Source organism: Odontesthes bonariensis, chromosome 5 (genome assembly GCF_027942865.1).
Source record: "Odontesthes bonariensis isolate fOdoBon6 chromosome 5, fOdoBon6.hap1, whole genome shotgun sequence".
Taxonomy (NCBI): Eukaryota; Metazoa; Chordata; class Actinopteri; order Atheriniformes; family Atherinopsidae; genus Odontesthes; species Odontesthes bonariensis.
This window is the reverse complement of record NC_134510.1, coordinates 30,945,313-30,965,434: the sequence shown is the minus strand read 5'-3', so window position 1 is coordinate 30,965,434 and position 20,122 is coordinate 30,945,313. Positions and strand designations below refer to the sequence as shown.

The window sequence follows — 20,122 nt, the reverse complement described above, 5'->3', positions numbered from 1 at the left end:
AATGAACATGAGCTATGGAGCCTTTTAAATTTAGTTTTAAATTGCCACTTTTGCCTGTAGCTCAAGACAGGGGTGATGCTACTTTTGTTGCAAAATATGATCCATCAACATGAATTATACATGATTTCACCCGAATCATTGACGTGCGCTTCAGAGAGCTCAATCTAACTGGAGTGGCCTTGGACTCACTTGGAAGTGAGTTTAATGAAGCTGCCGGGTAAGAGTTTCTGGTACCTGTAAGAAGCTCTGCCAGGTCTTTTTACCACTCCAAACTCTTTGCTTTTTGTCTTGGTTTAGATTACTTTAGATTTCCCTTTTCTTGAGAACAATCCAGACCAAAAACTGATGTAGGATCAAAGGTTCCAGTCAGACCTGATAGAAGCTTTGAGTAAAGGAAATCTTTTTCCTGATTCATCAGTTATTCTCATCACATGGACCTGCTGAAGCTCCCAAGTGTTTCTGGCAGAGATACTGAACTTTGAGGAGGAGCAGGTGAAGGTAGTTCTATAAAGATAGAATTTAGTTGCTGAAAATGTATTTGTATAAATATCAAGTAATGGAAACATTTCTGTTTCAGTCCTCCATGCCCCTTCATTGCTACATAACCTCTATGGCCAGATTATTTTCAGCAGGGACTCAAGATGTTGGTGATTTAAGCTTTCTAGAGTGGAACCCACTCTTGACTGTTTACAGCAGTCAAGCACCATGCACTGAAGTGTAGTGCAGAAAGATGTACACAAAGATCTGAGCTCTTCTCTTTAGCATAGAGCAGAGGCTAACAAACTGACAAGCTAATAGAAACCTTCTACAGAGGAAGATAATGTTCAATAAAACATATAGTAAGAGCTAGGGTGCTACACCTGCTGATATCTCATCTTCCAAATATTCAAAAAGAAGACAGTAGAGACGTTTTATTTCTTTCACTCGACTGTTTAAGAACAAATAGTTGCCTTGCCGCCGCAACTCTGAATTGCTTTAAGCGGATATAGAAAATGGATGCACGGATGGACAGTTGTCCTGTACTGTGCAGTCCCCTAAGAGTTCACAATCCAAGCTCTGGACTTCTGATACTTTCAGTTAAATAGCCTTAAGTCTTCTGCACTGTCTGATTTATTTCCACATGAAGGAAGCTACCATACTGCAGCACTGAAATGAACAAACTCAACCTGTTTGAAATTAAGCCAAGTGTTGTGATGGACTGTGCAGAGATGCACCGTGTGATGCAGTTTTCTCCGCACACATTGCGAGAGTTCAGCTTGATGGCTACTCCATCCCTGGAAATAAAGGACTCAGCAGACTCAAGCCAATCTTTCGATGCTGCAAATCTCTCCAGTAGTAGCATTTTTATTTTTATATTTTTCTTAAACTGTTCAAATTTAATTACTGAGGAGCAAAAACAAACTTGGATTCAAGCTCGCCGGCTGATGCCTTGCTGTGAGGAGCTTGCATGTTATTCCTTCCATACTCGTTTGTGTTGGCTCTTTGATAGAAAGGCAGCCTCTCCAGAGGTGCACCATGCTTTCTGTCTAATGTATGCTGCAGAGGATTCAAACCAAAAGTCTGCACAGATTTTTTATTACAACTACGATGTGAGAAAGATATCCTCTACGGTTGATAAATAGCAGAGTTTTAATAAAGCTTATAAAGCCTATACTTTGACAAATAAATGTGGTTGAGGTAATTAATCAGGCATTCACAAATTTGCCTATAAAAATAACAACTTATACTTGCACTAGTGATTTCCCATTAATTTAGTGGCATTAATTCACTTCTCTGGGGCCTCGACAGCAGAAAACCATGTCAAATGCCTCAGCAAAAAAATCTCTCCGAAGTAACTGACACAGAATTCTAACACGTGCTCTGCTTAGAAATTAAAATTTGAAATTTGAAACACTGACATCGAGTAGGGGTTGATAATTAATCAGAACTGATGAATGGCATTCAGTAATGTGGGGAGAAGGAGGCTGAGGAAGACAGTAAACCTTAACCATAACTCAGGCTCATTGATGCATATGATTTTTGTTTATTTCAGATCTCCCTGGACTGGGTGGTGGAGATCCAAGCAGACAGAAATGAATGAGGTTGTTCTGCAGTCAGTGCTGAAGGGCCTCCAGGTGGCAGAAGAGGAGAAAGGAGGGAAATCAGAGAAAGCTGATGACTGAAGTTATAAGAGAAATTCTGATGCTTTCATACTGACTTGAATTATTCATATAACAATAACGTTAACAGTATTAATAGTATGATCATGCTGTTAAGTACCGTAGATATGATAGTTTTCATGACTTTTTATATTTCCTGTCTGAAACTGTGGATGTTCAATAAATATCCTAGAAAAAGTCTTTCAGATACTTTGTCTAAAGCAGTCTTATCACACTGTTACACACATAAAATGTATCATCATATATCATATAACCAAGGTTTGTAATTAAACAATGATAGAACATTTTTATCAAAAGGCAAAGACGTTGCTGTCAGATGTTCACACTCACCCTCTTTCCACGTGAATCACAGTAAATATGAATGGATAAAAAATAATTGTGTTGCAATGAAAGTAGCACAAAAAGTTGTGGGATGGAACTATGTACTCTCAGAGTCTGGTATTTCCTTTGATAAAACTGCTAATAAAGGAATCTCATCTTTTTCACTTTTAAAGAATTCAAACAGCTCTCATCAAGGCTGCTGCTCAGATACTTCCGTGCTTTATAATTCAACTAGGAACCTCTCTAAGTGAAAAGGACGAGTCAACCAGACGCCCTGTTTGTGTTCATTTATTGTGCATCAACGATAAACGAGGTAAAGTTTTCAAACTGAGGTATTAAAAGAGGATAATATAACTAGCAAAATGTCTTATTTTCTCTTCACTTCAGGAATTTGTCACTGCATAAAATGACATTTATGCCAACAGCAGTATGTTGAAGGTTTTTTTTATCCAGCTGATCATCAAAGATCTCAACAGGCTAGAAGCAAAAGCTCAGCAAAGAAGAAGAATAATGATGTAAATTACACCACTGTGATTTGTGAGAGCATGAAGAGAGGATAATTGTACAGGAGTCCATCTGTTGGCTCCGTTTTGGAGGACAATACATGCATAATGGGAAATGTGTCCAGAAATCTTGTGAGCAACAAAATAGAGATGGAATCCCTCGATGGCAAAATCTAATCTGGAAAAGATGCAAACTTGCTCTCTAAGTGAAAAGGACGAGTCAACCAGACGCCCTGTTTGTGTTCATTTATCGTGGATGCACGCATATTCTTTCTGTTCCCCAGAAAGTGACACATGCCAGCAAATATAAGGTTGTAACATAAGTTCCATATTTTTGGACCTTCTTGTACATGTGATGCCCACCAATGAGTAATTATATTAAAGTTAACTTTTTTTTTTTTTAATGGAAGGGTTTACGGAAGATCTGTATGACTCTCTTTGTGGGAAAAGTTGTTAATAATATGATTTCCTATTGACAATTAGTTTCTTAAGACGAGATGCAGTGTATTTTCTTGTCCACCAGATGGCAGTAAGAGGCTCTGATCTCGCTTGTGTTGATGCTTCAGCCTGTATGCAATATTGATGTTGGAAACTATCACAATGTGCAAAGTGCAGTAGAGACAAGGAATCGGGGTATTCGTATTAAGTGATGAAGAAATGATGGTATAATGCTCAAAATTATGCACGCCACATCTCTGTCTGATCATTTTTCTCCTGTTTTACAGCAGGGCCATATTAAGTCAATGTGGTGCCCCTGGGCACTAAACCTCAAGTGCCCCCCCCCCCCCCCCCCCCCAAACACTAGCAGCTGTGAATCCAATAAAGTAGGTTTTTTAAACTCTTACACTGAATGTTTGCTGCTTCATTCCAGATGAGTATTGAAAAATATTTTCCGCGATTGAAAGAGAAACGTGCGTGTTGAGGATGAGGACCAGCCTGAACCGGAGGTATCAGTCTGAAACAGCTGAACAGTCCGACCAGTGTAATTAGCTATGTTATTAATTTGTTTACAATGAAGATGTGAAAATCTGCAGATAAGCCGCACCTGTGTCACCCACCGTGACACAGGTGTCACACATCCTTACGTCCCCCATAATTTTCCTTGATGGAGAAATTATCCAGGTTCTTAACTCCCAATGTGACATATATCTTTTACCTTATAATAGCGATATAACTCCGCTGCTCTTGTATAATGAAGTAAAAGATTACGGCCAAGTGTTTAAAAAAGACATAAATGACAACTACCTTTTTGACTTTCTTCTCTTTCATTAATATGGTAGATCCATCTCCCATAGTCGATCCCCTATCCCACAGGTTGAGACCGCCTACTGGCCTGGCGAACTTCCGTTGTGTTTTGATGTTTGCAGCATTTCTGTCTTGCATGTGTTTTGAAGTTTGCAGCGTTTCTGTCTTGCATGTGTTTTGAAGTTTGCAGCGTTTCTGTCTTGCATGTGTTTTGATGTATGCAGCGTTTCTGTCTTGCATGTGTTTTGATGTTTGCAGCGTTTTTTTTCTTGCATGTGTTTTGATGTTTGCAGCGTTTCTGTCTTGCATGTGTTTTGGGGTTTACAGCGCATGTGCTCCAGTCGTTTTTGTTATTTGCCGCATTTTTCTCTTGCAGCATTTTATTGTTGAATTTTAAGTCTCAATAAAACTGCTCTCATTCACACCTTTTCTGCTTTCTTTGTCAGACAGCTAAACATGTCATAAAGTACGACTGAAAGCAGCCTTTTAAGACTGTGTCAAATGTTTCAGGGCATTTTTCAAACAGTTGCTCTGCTCCACTAAAATCCTGAGTTTACAATTGCAGCATGATCTGACAAAATCACCATTCAACTAACTCAAAGACAACATCAGTGCAGTGATTTTGGCTGTGGTTAGATGTAGGAGTAGCTCCCACAGAGAATATTAGAGGTGGCACAATGTCTTTAACATTTTATCAGTTTCAGTCCACAGTATCACATGTCGGACATGCTTCAGTCAAGAACTTTATGCACATATACTTGGACAAGGACGTTTGTAGGTCAAACTCTAACCCTCAGCTTGACTCAGCTGTGCATGTAACCATACGGAGTGTTTTACAATACAAACATGGAGGCATTTCCATGTTGTATTGTGATACGAAAATGGACTTTTAAACTCTTCTGTGCAAGTGCTTGGGACTCGGACAAAATAACTCCAAAGTAACCAGTTTAATATGGTGTTTTTGCCTGAAAACCAATGTGTTACATCGACTGATTTCTCAGTTCAGTCTTAGGCTCGCGCAATATTTCAGGTTTGATTTTGTGCGGGATAAAGAAGTCAAGATTTGACACGAAACAAAGGCAAGTAGAATAAAGAAAAGTGGCTTAAAATTTTTTTATGGGTTTAAAGAAAGGTTGGCAAAGAGGCAAACCAACACAAAGCAGCTGTAGCATTTAGGTAGAGAAAATCAAAATGAAATCCAAACATCAGAATAGTCCAAGACAGACAGGACTGGCAAAATTAATGACAAAGCAATAGGAGGAGGTTAATGAATAATGTTTTAACACGAACAAGGAAGAGTAACCACGTCTGCCTGGTACTTGCCTCCCTCCAATGGCTCCTCATAAATTGTAGGATGAATGTTTAGGTTTCATTTCTGGCTCGTAAGACACAGAATGAGCTTGTTTCTTCTTACATTTCTGACTTGTTACAGCCTTACCTGCCATTAAGACCCCTAAGATATACTATTCATTGTCCCAAGGTGGGCACAGACGGACTGGGCCTTTGCTGTTGTAGACCTGAAATGGTGGAACCAGCTCTTCCTGTTCTTTGGTTATTATTATGATTCAGTTTTATTTATTTGTCTTAATTTGTATCAATCTTTTATTTGATATTTGTTGAGCCTTAATTGCTATGTCTAATGTTCAGCACTTCACAGTGACAGTTAAAACATACACTTGATTTGAGTCCATCTTGGGACTGAACGATCTCCTTTCCTTTCACAAAGGATGGTCCAGCGTTTCCTGCTGAAGAAGATAATAAAGGAAGCAATAAAGCTCTTTTTCTTTGCAGTCAGAGAAGATGGCCAGCTTTCTTCAAGGCTCCCGCTCAGATACTTACAAATATTTTAGAAAGTTAGAAACTTCCAAAGCAAAAAAGACTTTATTTAGCTGGATCTACAGTGGCCGACACGTGCAAACGCGCTGCAAACGGCGAAACAAATCCAACAGTAAAACGCTGCAAGAGAAAAATGCGGCAATCACAAAAACGACCGGAGCACACGCACTGCAAACCCCAAAACACATGCAAGAGAGAAACGCTGCAAACTTCAAAACACATGCAAGAAAAAAATGCGCTGCAAACTTCAAAACACAACGGAAGTTCGCCAGGCCACTAGGGTGTCTCGACCTACCATATTAATGAAAGAGAAGAAAGTAAAAAGGTACGTTGTCCTCATGTCTTTTTTAAACACTTGGCTGTAATCTTTTACCTTATTATAGCGACATAACTCCGCTGCTCTTCTATAATAAAGTAAAAGATTACAGCCAAGTGTTTAAAAAAGACATAAATGACAACGTACCTTTTGACTTTCTTCTCTTTCATTAATATGGTAGATCTCCCATAGTCGATCCCCTATCCCACTGGTCGAGACCCCCTAGCGCATTTTTTTCTTGCATGTGTTTTGAAGTGTGCAGCGTTTCTCTCTTGCATGTGTTTTGAAGTTTGCAGCGTTTCTCTTTTGCATGTGTTTTGAAGTTTGCAGCGTTTCTCTCTTGCATGTGTTTTGAAGTTTGCAGCGTTTCTCTCTTGCATGTGTTTTGGGGTTTGCAGCGTTTCTCTCTTGCATGTGTTTTGGGGTTTGCAGCGTTTCTCTCTTGCATGTGTTTTGGGGTTTGCAGCGTTTCTCTCTTGCATGTGTTTTGAAGTTTGCAGCGTTTCTCTCTTGCATGTGTTTTGAAGTTTGCAGCGTTTCTCTCTTGCATGTGTTTTGGGGTTTGCAGCGCGTGTGCTCCGGTCGTTTTTGTGATTGCCGCATTTTTCTCTTGCAGCGTTTTACTGTTGGATTTGTTTCGCCGTTTGCAGCGCGTTTGCACGTGTCGGCCACCGTAGCTGAAATTCTCGCTCGGATTGCCGAAAAAGCAGCTCCTCCTCTTTTTAAAGTCGCAGAAATTCTGTATCCAGCAATGGTCATGTATGTTATAATCCAGTGTTTGACTATGGCCATGAAAGTTCCAGATCCAGTCCGACCAAGAAAGATTTGGGCCTGGTCGAATAAGGTTGAAAGTCTTGGTCGGGCAAAGTCTGCGGCAGTTGCCAGTTTCTCTCTGGTCCTGGCAAAAGCAGCTGAAACATTTGCACGACTGTTTGTCGGAAAGGTTTTCATTAACGGTGGCTCTGTGATGGACGGAATCAACTCCTCGCAGTCGGTGGAGTGTTGACGCGATTAGATAAATCCTGGGAGAATCATAGTTGTGCTACAAAGAAGTGACTTTCTGTTGTTCCTAAGTGTTGGAAACCAAAAGGGTTGCTTGTTACAGTAAACTTCGAGCAGCCTTGGACTATAATGAACTATCTGCCGAACAGATGCGTTCCCCTTGACTGTGACGTAGCTCAAAGGACTACTGCGTCATCATTCTGAGTGCGCACATTAAAGAATGACGTGTCGTTCACGGCCCGTGACGTCAAAATGACGTATCAGGCCAGGCGCGCACCGTGAAAAGTCGGTCAGTCGAATTTTTGTGCTGAGAACGATAAACCGGATGGACCATCCGCGCCATGACATACGCACGCAACCAGCGTTCCAATTCAGAGTATTCTCCGATTATTTCCAACTATTTGTCATTTCAATCACCAGCTAGCTCATTTTCTCATCCTTTTTTAGACAACTTGCTCAGATATTTAATATTTTCCAATCACTTATCGAGGTTAGTGGTTCGCCTTTGTATCTTCAGCTGCGTTGCATCGTGTTGTTTCCCTACTTGAAGCAGAGAAGTGCGCAATCCACAGGGAAATACGCAGGGACAGCTGTTAAATTGAAGCAACAGTGGATATTGAATTCGAGCTATGATCATATTCTGGTATATTCCAGCATATCTGTCTAAAATGAGATGAGATTCTGGTTCTGATTGGGGATTTATATAATACACGTGCAAAGTCCAATGAATGTGTAATTTCTTACAAAAATGAAAATAATGTTGATATTAACAAGAGTAGTTCCAGTTACATTATGAATATTAGTTTAGTTTAGTTTTAGTTTTTTGAAATCCACATATTGTAGAAGCATAGAGTATACCTTCGGTGATGTAAAACATCACATTCAGGACCCTGTATACCAAGTCTGAGTTACTGCATTATCATATTGGGAAGATTATAGCCTACCTGTGTAAAATAAAGTGACTTATTTTGATTTAGTGTTTATATGAACATGTCCCATTGTTTTCTCACCACATTTCTGCTGTGAGCTGAAGCACTTCAATATATCTCTCAGTGAATTGTAAACCACGTCAGCCCAAAAACTATGACTCCATGCATATTAATATATTTTGGATATATCTGTTTATTACCCTAACTGAATATGTGAATTTACCATTAAAAGACATGCTGGACTGTTTCTTGATCAAGTTCAATCACCAAAAGCCAAATATTGTCCAAGTTCAGTGCAACATTCTTTGTCAGCAAATATACTTTGTAGAAAGTTTGTTTGGTTTTCTTTAACAGATTCTGACTGACTGTAATATCAGTGGCAATGAAAATGAAAAACTCTAAGAAGGATATCTAAGGTTGTATGTAAAAGCTATTCATGAGTTTAATATTCTTGAAACATAACAGAAAGAACATTTAAATGACTAATTAAATGCTACATGCTCTTCATTTTACAATCCATATTTATCAAATACATTTTATGTTTTCTATATAATGGTTATACAGTTATATTACATTTGTGACTGTAATAGTAGCCCATTTTAGATGTTTTTATTTAGAAATTTCATTTCCAAAGTGTTTTGCTGAATTACAGCGTATTCACTTGTCTGAGGTCATATTGAGAAAGAAAGAGGTGTTACTGCTGCTTGTTGCTGTTTCTGGTAACCACATTTTTACGCTTCTCGGCTTTCTAGTGGGTTCCTCATTTTTTCAAGTATGTGCTTCAATTCTACTTTAAGATGGTAGACCTTACATTTGGATGGCACTAGCTCTGTTAGCCAGCTCTGAACAAACCAGGTTGACGACCAGCAGTATCCAAGTGATCTCTCTTTCCGTTTGTGGTCCTGCCTCTGCAGCACCTTTAGTTTTTTCAGTAAATTCATACTTCATCTTACCACCAGTCTTTGCCTACTCATCTGGTAGTCTTGCATCTGGGTCCTCTTCCTAAAGCATAAACTAGGAATCATAGCTCAATATATAGATTAATAGATTATCTGTTGTGCTACTTTAAGACTTTAGCCATGAGATTTGGAGTTTAATAAAGACAGGACATTGTATGACAGTATCCATTAAGGAAGCAACAGAGAATAAGTTGTAATAATTTGAGTTAGACACTGTAATGTTAAGACAAGACAACAGGAAGTGATTTGTTCAGTAGAAATGTTGGAAATATCACTGATGAAGAGTCAAATGTTGATATTATGGATGTAGCAGTTTAACAGTTACAGTGAGTGATGGTAGCCTCATTTGTTAGAGTGGTATGTGCTGCAATGCAGGCTCTTTCTTACTCACAGACCATTTCACCACTTTTACTACCTCCTTGCCAGTTAAGAGGTATGTTAGCGGCTGATCAACATGTGACACTGGTGAGCAACAAAGGTACATCAGCCTTTGCTTCAAAGTTGAGTGACAAGGGCTACAGTCCCTGCTCCATGACACCATGTGACCTTGTTTCATCAAATATAACCAGAGATAAACTTATTACTGGTTGTTTTCGTCTTAAACCTCTGGATCAAAGTAAAACATTAATCCTTAAACGTTTTTATTCAGTAAATGTTTAATGACAGTGATGTTAAATATGCAGCAGAATTATAATGACCAAAGAGTGGTGTTGCTGCTAACTGCTGTTTCTGGTAAAAAGTGCAAGTTATTTTCACACTTGTTGGTGAGTTCCTAATTTTAAATTGAATTCTTGAGTTCTTTAAAATGTAACCTCCCTATTGAGGAAGTTGATTTGTCGACAGATATTATGAAAATTCAGTCACTTTGTCTTCGACAAGGTACAAATGAAAATGAACAGTTAACAAAAGAAAGTATGTAGTTGTGCTTCTGTAATTTTATTGAGGTTTAAACTAATCATCGTATTAACAAAGCCTGAAGACAAGGAAACTAGTGTGATACTTCCATTTAAAGAGGTAAGATATTTTATGAATTTTGACATTTAAAAACTGTCAGTCCAGGATGCTTTGTACAGTATATCATGTGTGCATCATAAAAAAAAAAGAAGCTAATTATCAAATTTGAACAAGTGGCATTAAATCTTAAATTAATTGTTTCAGTTTTTGTCAACTCAGTGAATTAGTTTTTCATCAATTTTGCTGAAATTGTTTTGAAAAGCTGAAAATGTATGTCTGCAGTAACTTAAGTGGCAACATTTCCCTTTTTGCTCGATTTCCTCATGGAATATTTCTAATTTCTGATTTATTTATGTAACACATTCATATCCAAAAGTTTCTTATTTCATAAGTGACAACAAGTCTGAGATCTGCAGACTTGCAGGAAATCATGACATTTAGTCGAGCATTTTCAATTTGATCTTTTTTCGAAGAAAGCCACAATTTTTATAGATAAAATTTGAATGATTACTCCTTCCAAATCCAAACGAAGGAAATCGTCTTAATTTTAAAGGCTGATAAATGCTCCAAACATGTGAACTGTTTCATGTGTATAACATTGCAGAATCTTTGAAACTTGACTCTTTCCTGACAAAAAGATGCCTGGAGCTCTGACCTTCCTTCTCACAGGCTGTCTGCTGAAGGGTAAGTTGTTGTCCATTAACAGCTGGTTTGTAAATATTTTAATATCATTTGAAGCTAAGATCATTAAGTATTGAAAATTTAAACTATTCCGTTTGGTGTCTTGATATCTGATAATATCGTTCAGAACAGAAGATGCAATAAACAACCAAAATGTCTGGACACTATAATAATACTCTATAATTTGTAAAAAAAAAATGTTCTTGTTATATGAAAGTCTAGAAATAATTGTGAAATCATGATAACACAGATAACTTTGGAGGGGATCAGCTCATTTTAACAGCATTAAAATGAGGTGCAGGTTAACTAAACTGGCTCAGCAGTCCTCGCTCAGTCCCTCATTGATATTGTACAAGTTTGAATCAAGGCCACTTTTTTTGGCATTACTGGCCTCTGTATAAAAGTCTAAAGGAAAATATAAACATGAAAAGCCAATTACTGCTGTAAAGTTGTGTTTTCTTTTCTTCTTTAAAACTTGGTGTTTTGTGTTTCAGGTGTCCTGTGTGTAGAATTTAAGGTCACTCTGCCTTTGACTGTAGAGGTCATGAGAGGATCGTGTGTGACCATCCCCTGCTCCTTCGAAATAGAGACACGTTTCAACAGAGACTTAGATGGCACGTGTGAAGCCATATGGAAAAATGCCAATACTAATGAAGTTGTGTTTCAGAGTTCTGAATCAAATAAAAACAAAGGTGAACTGAAGGGAAACTTGAGAGAAAAGGACTGCACCACAACCCTGAATACAGTTTCTGAACACAGAAACAAAAGATATTACTTCAGACTGGAATGCAAAAATGCTTTGAAATACAACTTTAACATGGCCTCAGTCGGGATCGCAATCATCGGTAAATTTTGATTTTAGTCAATAAAAATGATCTTTTATCTATTTCAGGATGGTTTGTTTATTCCAATGAACATTTAATATAAATCTATAGTGATGATTATTCACTGACAGTTCAAATGAAACTTTCCTTCCAGACAATCTTCCATCACCGACTTTGACTCCATCTACACTGAATGTGAAGGAGGGATCCTCAGTGAGTCTGACGTGCTCTGCTCCGGCTATCTGTCCGTCTCATCCTCCAACTCTGAGATGGACCCCCAAACTGGGTGAAAGTCAGGAGACGCTGCGGGAGAATCAGGACAAAACTAAAGTGAAGACCTCCGTTCACACCTTCACTGCTTCTCACCTCCATCATGGACAGAAAATCTCCTGCACTGCTGTCTACAAGAAACTAGATGGCAGAACTAACATAACTCCTGAAAGAAGTGTAACAGCTTTTGTTTCATGTAAGTTGATTTGTCCTTTACTTAAACTGTAAAATTATAATTCAGTTAATTTTATTACTTATCGAACTTTACTTAGTAAAGTTTAAATAAGAATTAAAAAACTGCACAAACAATTTACGACTGATGTCCTCAAAATATAAAAGCTTTCTGAATATCTTCAGTTTTTGGACTTTAAATCTAAAACTATTTTTATTCAAAATGAGAAAATGATTCATTATTAATTGTATTAATGGTTATTGAAAATAATGACTGGCTTCATCTGAGGTTTGAATGTGAAATCTGTCTATTTGGGTAAAAAGAAAAGAACGAGCTCATAACCAAATGCTCTAAGTGAACTCCATTGTTAAAATGCATGTTCTAGGAGGCCTATTACCTTTAACATGAAGTAGCTTATCATTTATTTAACCAACCACTAATGATTTGAAAATTTACAACAGAAGTGAGTGACATTAGTGAGTTGCTTACCAATTGAACAATAACTTTTCATGTATGTAAGATAATCGTGTTGCTCTCAAACCTCGAAAGTCATGAATGTATCCTCTAATAAACAATTGAAACACTTCGGGCTAAAGGTTTCATCAGTTTGGCCGATCAATTATCATCACACGAACATCGATGTTTGTCTTCATTCTGTGTCCATGGCAGTACAACTGTAGTCAGTGTTAAGGATTTAGAAAATGTTTGTTCAGATTTTAATGGAGAAGAGCTGCTCCATTAAAACTTCAGTCAGGATGCAAACAGTTGAACTTTGGTGTCTCTCATCATACCTGATATAACTTGTTATTTCACTACAGATACGAGCAAAAACTGTGGAAATTAAAGAAATAACCAACTTCTAATTTTTCAGATTCACCTAAAGACACCAGAGTGTCAGTCAGTCCCTCTGGTCCGGTACCAGAGAACAGTAATGTGACTCTAACATGCAGCAGTGATGCCAACCCTCCAGTTAAAAACTACACCTGGTACAGAGCTGATGGAGACCAGGAGGCTTTTATTGGGACTGGACGTGTTTTGAACATTGAAGCCTCAAAAGTCAAAGAACCTTTTTTCTGCAAAGCCACAAATGATCTTGGAGTTGGACGTTCCAGCAACAAGCAAATAGATGTTCAGTGTAGGTACCTCATTTTAGAGATACTTTATTGTACTTATTTCAAGACCTTTGTCTTCATTCTGTGTCCATGTTTGCTCTGACCGTTAATACCTCACTCACACCCTTAACTAAATGGGTTTGTTGTTCATACGTCTTTGCAATTTTTCCTGAACACCCAAACAAGTTTGTACCAGTTTCATTCAGTTTTACAGTTTTATTCCTAAAAATTTAGCATGATCAGGTTTTTATGACATTTGTGATCCATTTGACTGAAAATAACTTCTGCTTTTTCAAAAGCTGTTTTCCAATAAGGACAGAAGTTCACAGTTTCCAACATTGTTGGGGTGTGGTGGGGTGTATTGTTTGTACTGTGCATATTGACTACCAGCCTTTTCTTCCTGCAAACAATATCTTTTATTTTGAGCTGTTAGAAATTCCCAGTCAGTCTATGTCTTGTGCAGGCTGACAGGTTCAGTTTAACAATCCAACAGGTCAGTTAAAGGGTAGAAAGAGTTAAGTGTCAACGTTTTATGACATTATGGGAGCAGAGGGCATGAAAATGATTCTATTTGTAATTTCAAATGTTGAGGATTCCCAAGATGTTTATTACGCTGCCCCATTAAATACTCAGTTTCTGTCTTGGTTTCCATGGAAACCAACACAATGCAGTATTTGCTAGACCAGAAGTTCTCAGAGGGCGACCTGTGGACCATAAGAAAGGAATACGATATGGTACATTATTATTATTGAAACTTTCATGAAGAGTTCATGAAAGAGAAGATTAAATGCCTCCTACTTTATAATAACAACAACAAAAGAAAAAAACAATAGTTTGCTTTTCTAAATTGGAAACTATTACAAATAATGTAACACTCGATACATACCAATAATGTGCATCTTTCATCATTTATATTTCAGATCCTCCTAAAAACACCACAGCGTCAGTCAGTCCCTCTGGTCCGGTACCAGAGAACAGTAATGTGACTCTAACATGCAGCAGTGATGCCAACCCTCCAGTAAAAAACTACACCTGGTACAGAGCTGATGGAGACCAGGAGGCTTTTATTGGGACTGGACATGTTTTGAACATTGAAGCCTCAAAAGTCAAAGAACCTTTTTTCTGCAAAGCCACAAATGATCTTGGAGTTGGACGTTCCAGCAACAAGCAAATAGATGTTCAGTGTAGGTACCTCATTTTAGAGATACTTTATTGTACTTATTTCAAGACCTTTGTCTTCATACTGTGTCCATGTTTGCTCTGACCTATAATGCCTCACTCACACCCTTAACTAAATGAGTTTGTTGTTCATACGTCTTTGCAATTTTTCCTGAACACCCAACCAAGTTTGAACGACTTTCATTCAGTTTTATAGTCTTATTGCAACAATGTTGGGGTGTATTGTTTGTACTGTGCCAATTAACTACCATTCTCTTCTTCCTCTAAATGGTGTTATTGTGTTTGTTGTGCCTTCTTTTCTGTCTTCTCAAACCCCAGCTGGTCGAGGCGGATGGCCACCCTTCATGAGTCTGGTTCTGCTAGAGGTTTCTTCCTGTTAAAAGGGAGTCGTTTGTGTCCACAGTTGCCTCATGCATGCTCAGGACAGGGGATTGGACCGAAGAGAAGTTTCATTGCAATCTGTTGGTTTCCTTAGCTAGGAAAGGGTTTTTGAATTCGACTTATTTTGAATTTAATAAATAGGATTTGATTGGATTATGATTACAATGAATTGAACTCCATTTGGCTGGAATTGGACTGCATTATTGAAGTGCTTTGAGATGCCATTTGTTGTAACTTGGTGAATTGAATTAAATTTTAATGGAGAAGAGCTGCTCCATTAAAACCTCAGCCAGGCTGCAAACAGTGAAACTTTGGTGTCTCTCATCAAAGCTGATATAACTTGTTATTTCACAACAGAAACGAGCAAAAACTTTGTAAATGGTATAAAGAACCAACTTCTTATTTTTCAGATTCCCCTAAAGGACACCTTAAATTAACTGCTTCAAAATCTACAAGCAAACCACAGAAGAGCACTGTCGCCATATTCTCCAACTTTCTGGAAACAGTTGGAATAATTTTTTCAATCTTGTACTTTGTATTTCAGATGGAATGCTGTTACCTGTGTTCATCACCACTGTTGTCATTTTATTTCCACTAGTTTGTGTCCTGCTGTTTCTTATCAGGTAGGTGAGCCATTCACACAAAAAAAGAGTTCAAAATATCTTCTTTTAGTAACTTTTATTCAAACTGTTTTTTATTTTCAATCCTGTGAGATAAACTTCTTTCCTTTCCGTTAGTTAAGCCTAATAAAGCCAACTTTAGCTGAAAAAGTTGACCATCCAGATATATTCTGTTTCAGCAACTAGAATGTTTTGCTTTCTTTGTAGCATCTTTCTTTGGACTAAAAAATGAACCCAACTCTATTTTTCAGGTTTCAGAGGAATCACAACAAGAGTCCACCCAGAGGTGAAATAGATACAGATGCTCCAGCTCAACATCCAATAAGAGGGGGAAATGAGGTACTCTGGCTTTGAATTTGTGTTTCAGGTACATACGCAGGTATTAGGAGATGATCAATACCTCTCAAGTTTTCACTCTAATTGTAGGTACCCAACACAACAGAAGACGACATTTATGTCAACACTCGTGAGCTGAGACAGGATGGTGTTACCCACCCTGCAATCTACTCTGAGCTAGATGGAACTAACTTGTCAAGTTCTGGAGCAAACAATGCAGAAGAAGTCAGTAAAAGCTCAGGGAAGAATGGTGAGGATGTGATTTACTCCAGTGTGAATTGGATGCCCAAGAGCAAGAAAAAGAGGAGGCAGAGCTTAACTGACATGGACCCATCTGGTGGGTCCTACATGGAGGAGGAGAAACGTGTGGCAGGGCGTGTTTGTGGAAATTTTGTAAGTGATGCATTGGAGATGGGAAGTCTGTATCAAGAAGTGGGGCCTAAAAATGTGAGAAAGGAAGTGGAGTGTGAATACGCTCAGGTTCAACGTAGAAAGAAAAATTAAGACTGTACAGAAATAAATGTTTCTGATGTTTTGTCAAAACAGCAAATTGTAAATTGAAAGAATAATCTAAGCAGAATAACATCCCTTCTTTTAATAGGTCATGTTTCTTTTTTTTATTTGTTATCAGAAGTAGTAATTCAGCTCTGTTACAGCTGCCACTCTGAGTGGTCCCTACAGTAGTCTGATTCAGTCTCCCGCTTGCTGAATGATTCCAACAGTTCAGCGGTGCAAAAATCTCTCAGTATTACGCAAATAAGAGAACTTAAGAGTACTTAATAGCTTAAAGGGATAGTTCGCCTCTTTTGACATGAAGCTGTATGACATCCCATATTAGCAATATCATTTATGAACATTGACTTACCCCCCGCTGCGTCCTGTGAGCGGAGTTCCAGGCGAGTTTTGGCGTCCACGAAGGTAGTCGGCTAGTTGGCTGGGGCTTGAAAAATAAAGCGTCTTGCTTCTCCAAACAATATGCGTTCAAAAGAGTAATACATTTGCATCACAAAATCGTTGTGCAGGAAAAAGTCAGACCTCACATCGCTTGGCGCTATTTTTCCCTCCCTTGATATCAATGCGTCCAATGTAAACTGTGCACACCGAAGAGCAGACCAAGTAGTCCCCTGCTTCCGAGCAGCAAACACCGTAACAGGTGCAGCTATCACTAGGTGGCTGGACGCATTGATATCAAGGGAGGCAAAAATAGCACCAAGCGAAGTGAGGTCTGACTTTTTCATGCAAAACGATTTTGTGATGCAAATGTATTATTCTTTTGAACGCATATTTTTTTGAGAAGCAAAACGCTTTATTTTTCTAGCCCCAGCCAACTAGCCGGACTACCTTCGTGGACGCCAAAACTCAGCTGGAACTCCGCTCACAGGACGCAGCGGGGGGTAAGTCAATGTTCATAAATGATATTGCTAATATGGGATGTCATACAGCTTCATGTCAAAAGAGGCAAACTATCCCTTTAATTACTACCATCTGTAACAGTGGACATTTACCTTCCTGAACCTATGGGAGACTCAGACACTGAATCCCACATAGAGCTTGAGACAATCCAATGCAAAGGTTTTGTGTTAAGCATGGTCCAACTGTAAAAATGTGCAATCACTAATAGTGTTTTAAATTATGGGTTCTCTATTTTTGCACCACACCAATCAACCGAAATGCCATGACCAACTGTTTGATAATGTGTTTTCATATATTTCATATATATTTCATTTCATATTCCCTGTTCATATACCAAAAGAGCCAGTTGGGGTGTGGACAAAGAAAATCTGGGGCTTCCAGAATGGTATCTGGGATTTTTGGAAGCCAAGGAAACGCCTGTCTTTGAGGTCTTTGAACACGTCCTAAGAAGTTTTTATTTGCCGACTGATGTCTTGCTTTGGGTGGCTGTAACTGTAAGGGAGTGCTGTTGCCATGTGAAGTGGATGTGACAGGCCACTGAAAATGTTTAGTTGGTGGCCTAAGTGAAAGCAACACTGGTGTAATTATTAACTGGAATTGGTTTTGGGATAAAAATGCTGTTTAATCCTTGTTTTGTTTTGGTTTTAATTTTCATGTCTGAATTATCTTGGTTATCTCATCGTAAATAGTTTTATTTTAGAATTAATTATCAGTTTTCATCATCATTGTAAAATGATATCATTATTCTAAATGCTTTATTATTTGCCTTGTTCTCTCTGTGTTTTATGCCCACTGCTTGAGTCAAATATCTTAATTCATTATTCTTATTGTTATTTTTGTTAAAACTGTATTGATTAATTATGTAAGAAGATAAACACAACATGAAAGAAAGTTTTTTGTATGATCATTTTATATATTTATATATATTTAAATGTATTTTTACAAAATTAGTAGTAAAGCTTTTTCTAATTAGTTGTTTTACACTTAATGTTAATTTAAGCTGCATGGTTTTGTTCTTTCAACAACAATCTTATTTCTTGCAGCATTCTGTCTCTGGTGAGAGGCATGAAAACACTTTACACTACATTATTATTAATTAATTACTTAATTAAGTCTTTATTCTATTCTCATAATACAGTTTTTTTGAACATAAGATTTAATTTTAGAATAATGAGAGTCAAGGTAAGTAAAGGTGTCAATCAGGCTATTTGAGAGTAATTATAGAGATACCTGGTTTAAATACCCATTATGGAAAAAGTCAAATGTTCAGTCTAAAGGAGAAGAGCAGATAACTCTTATTGAAAGAGAAGTGAGCAGCACCTCAGATGAAATTAAGTTACAGACAAATAAACTTCTTTGGACACTGACACTGAATAAAAGTAGAAAATGCAAAATTAAAAAAAAGGGAATAAAAAAAAGCAGTATTTGGACATGAGCCCTAACAGTCTTCGATTAGTAGAAGAGGGGCACCACCAGCAACCTGGTGCATCTTGGTTTGATGTATCAAAGAGAAAGTATTTATCATTATTTCTGAAAGCACCTTTCTATAATTAACTATGTATCTCTGTATATACGCGTCTTACTCTTGCCACAGCTTAGAACACATTATGTACCAAAAGGTGGACTGTTTTGGAAACTATAAATGTAACAGTCTTTCTTTGAAACTTTCTCATCATTCAGACTGACTGCTTTAAATGGGTTCAGCAAGTTTCCTGTTTGAGACTGAATAGAGCAGAGGGGGTGTACAGGGGATTAGCTCGTGGTTAAAGGGTTGACTTGAACGAAATAATAGACCAGTTGTGCATCACAGACACATTCATGCAGCAGCTCATCTGGCTGGTAAGCTCTCTTCTACAAACATTATACACACTTTCCGACAAATAATGGGATTATGGTACAAATAGTGAGTTTTAATTTAAAAAAATGATGAAAACCTTTATTGAAAACCAGTGCTAGTAAATATGTGAGGTCTTGCAGTGTAAGATAAAAAAGACTTCTCTACAGGATTAGGAGCAAGGTAGCAACTTTCTGAACATGTCGTTAAACATATTCAACTTTCCTGTGCCAGTGTGTATAACATTAAATTTATGAAGAAATTACATGATCCAAAATCGTTATGATCTAGTGGCAGAAATATTTCCTGAGCTGTTGTTTTTCAGGAATTCAGTGGTGATTTTCTGAATGGTGAGGCAACAACCCTCATGGAAGCTGCTCATCTGCTTCGACTGCTAAGCTTCTTTACTGGTAATATTAAACTTTTGTGTCTGATTAAAATTTTAACTGTGGATGCAAAAGATAACAAACCAACATTTTGATTGGGCTTTTAAATGACAAAAGCAAGCATCAGGACAACATTCTTCTATTCAAAGAAGAGATTAGAGCAAACTCTAACACTATTTGTTATTCCTAATGTTTGAATATTTAGTAATATATGAATAATTATAAACAAATTATTTAGCATTACTGTACAGTATTGTACAGCTTATTTTTATATATGTAATTATTTAACACAATTGGAATATCTGCATGTAAGACAGTGGCTAATGCATCATCCTTTTTATATACTACTGATAAAACAGCTCTGGTATCATGTCAAAGTTTGTTTCTGACAAATTCTTAGTTTTTTCTTTAATTTTGGTCTGGGGAACGGCTGTAAATGTTACAGAAAAGGCTTTTTGTTGTTTATTGCTCAAAGTAACATCTCTTTGTGCATCATAGTTTCTCGATGTGTGTCAGATTTGATTTTCTTTTTCATCACCACAATCAGCATTTTAAAACCGTACAACCACAACTCTTATTCGCTGTCTTCTATAACACATCCTTCCTTCCTTTTCCTCTTTCATCCAAGCTCTCCAGCAGCTGAGAAGCTGGAGCATCAGTGTACCCACAACAATTACTGCAGCGGAAGGA

The 20,122-nt window shown here is 37.7% G+C and overlaps 2 protein-coding genes across 2 annotated transcripts; both read left to right on the top strand.

Annotated features, from left to right (window-relative positions):
* Window positions 1–125: 125 nt before the first annotated feature.
* LOC142380603 (uncharacterized) lies at window positions 126–2,162 on the top strand (the record flags this gene model as incomplete). Its single annotated transcript, XM_075466515.1, is given in 11 exon segments — window positions 126–167; window positions 169–286; window positions 289–364; window positions 366–439; window positions 688–764; window positions 767–869; window positions 872–967; window positions 1,086–1,140; window positions 1,142–1,259; window positions 1,262–1,332; window positions 2,033–2,162. Coding segments are annotated over 11 exon segments (960 nt in total), but the record flags the coding sequence as incomplete, so codon positions are not given.
* Window positions 2,163–10,149: 7,987 nt separating this feature from the next.
* Window positions 10,150–16,611, top strand: LOC142380840 (B-cell receptor CD22-like). Its single transcript, XM_075466762.1, has 9 exons — window positions 10,150–10,284; window positions 10,829–10,908; window positions 11,400–11,750; window positions 11,884–12,195; window positions 13,043–13,306; window positions 14,204–14,467; window positions 15,388–15,466; window positions 15,715–15,802; window positions 15,890–16,611. Exons 2-9 carry the CDS (start codon window positions 10,863–10,865, stop codon window positions 16,301–16,303), a joined length of 1,818 nt encoding a protein of 605 aa, XP_075322877.1. The 5' UTR covers window positions 10,150–10,284; window positions 10,829–10,862; the 3' UTR covers window positions 16,304–16,611.
* Window positions 16,612–20,122: the final 3,511 nt, after the last annotated feature.

Bases quoted from the DNA above. Each gene is read 5' to 3' on its own strand.
- LOC142380840 (XM_075466762.1), top strand. From the start codon at position 10,863: ATGCCTGGAGCTCTGACCTTCCTTCTCACAGGCTGTCTGCTGAAGG. The intron at 11,751-11,883 runs GTAAATTTTGAT...CTTTCCTTCCAG, and splicing joins AGTCGGGATCGCAATCATCG to ACAATCTTCCATCACCGACT. The intron at 15,467-15,714 runs GTAGGTGAGCCA...TCTATTTTTCAG, and splicing joins GTCCTGCTGTTTCTTATCAG to GTTTCAGAGGAATCACAACA.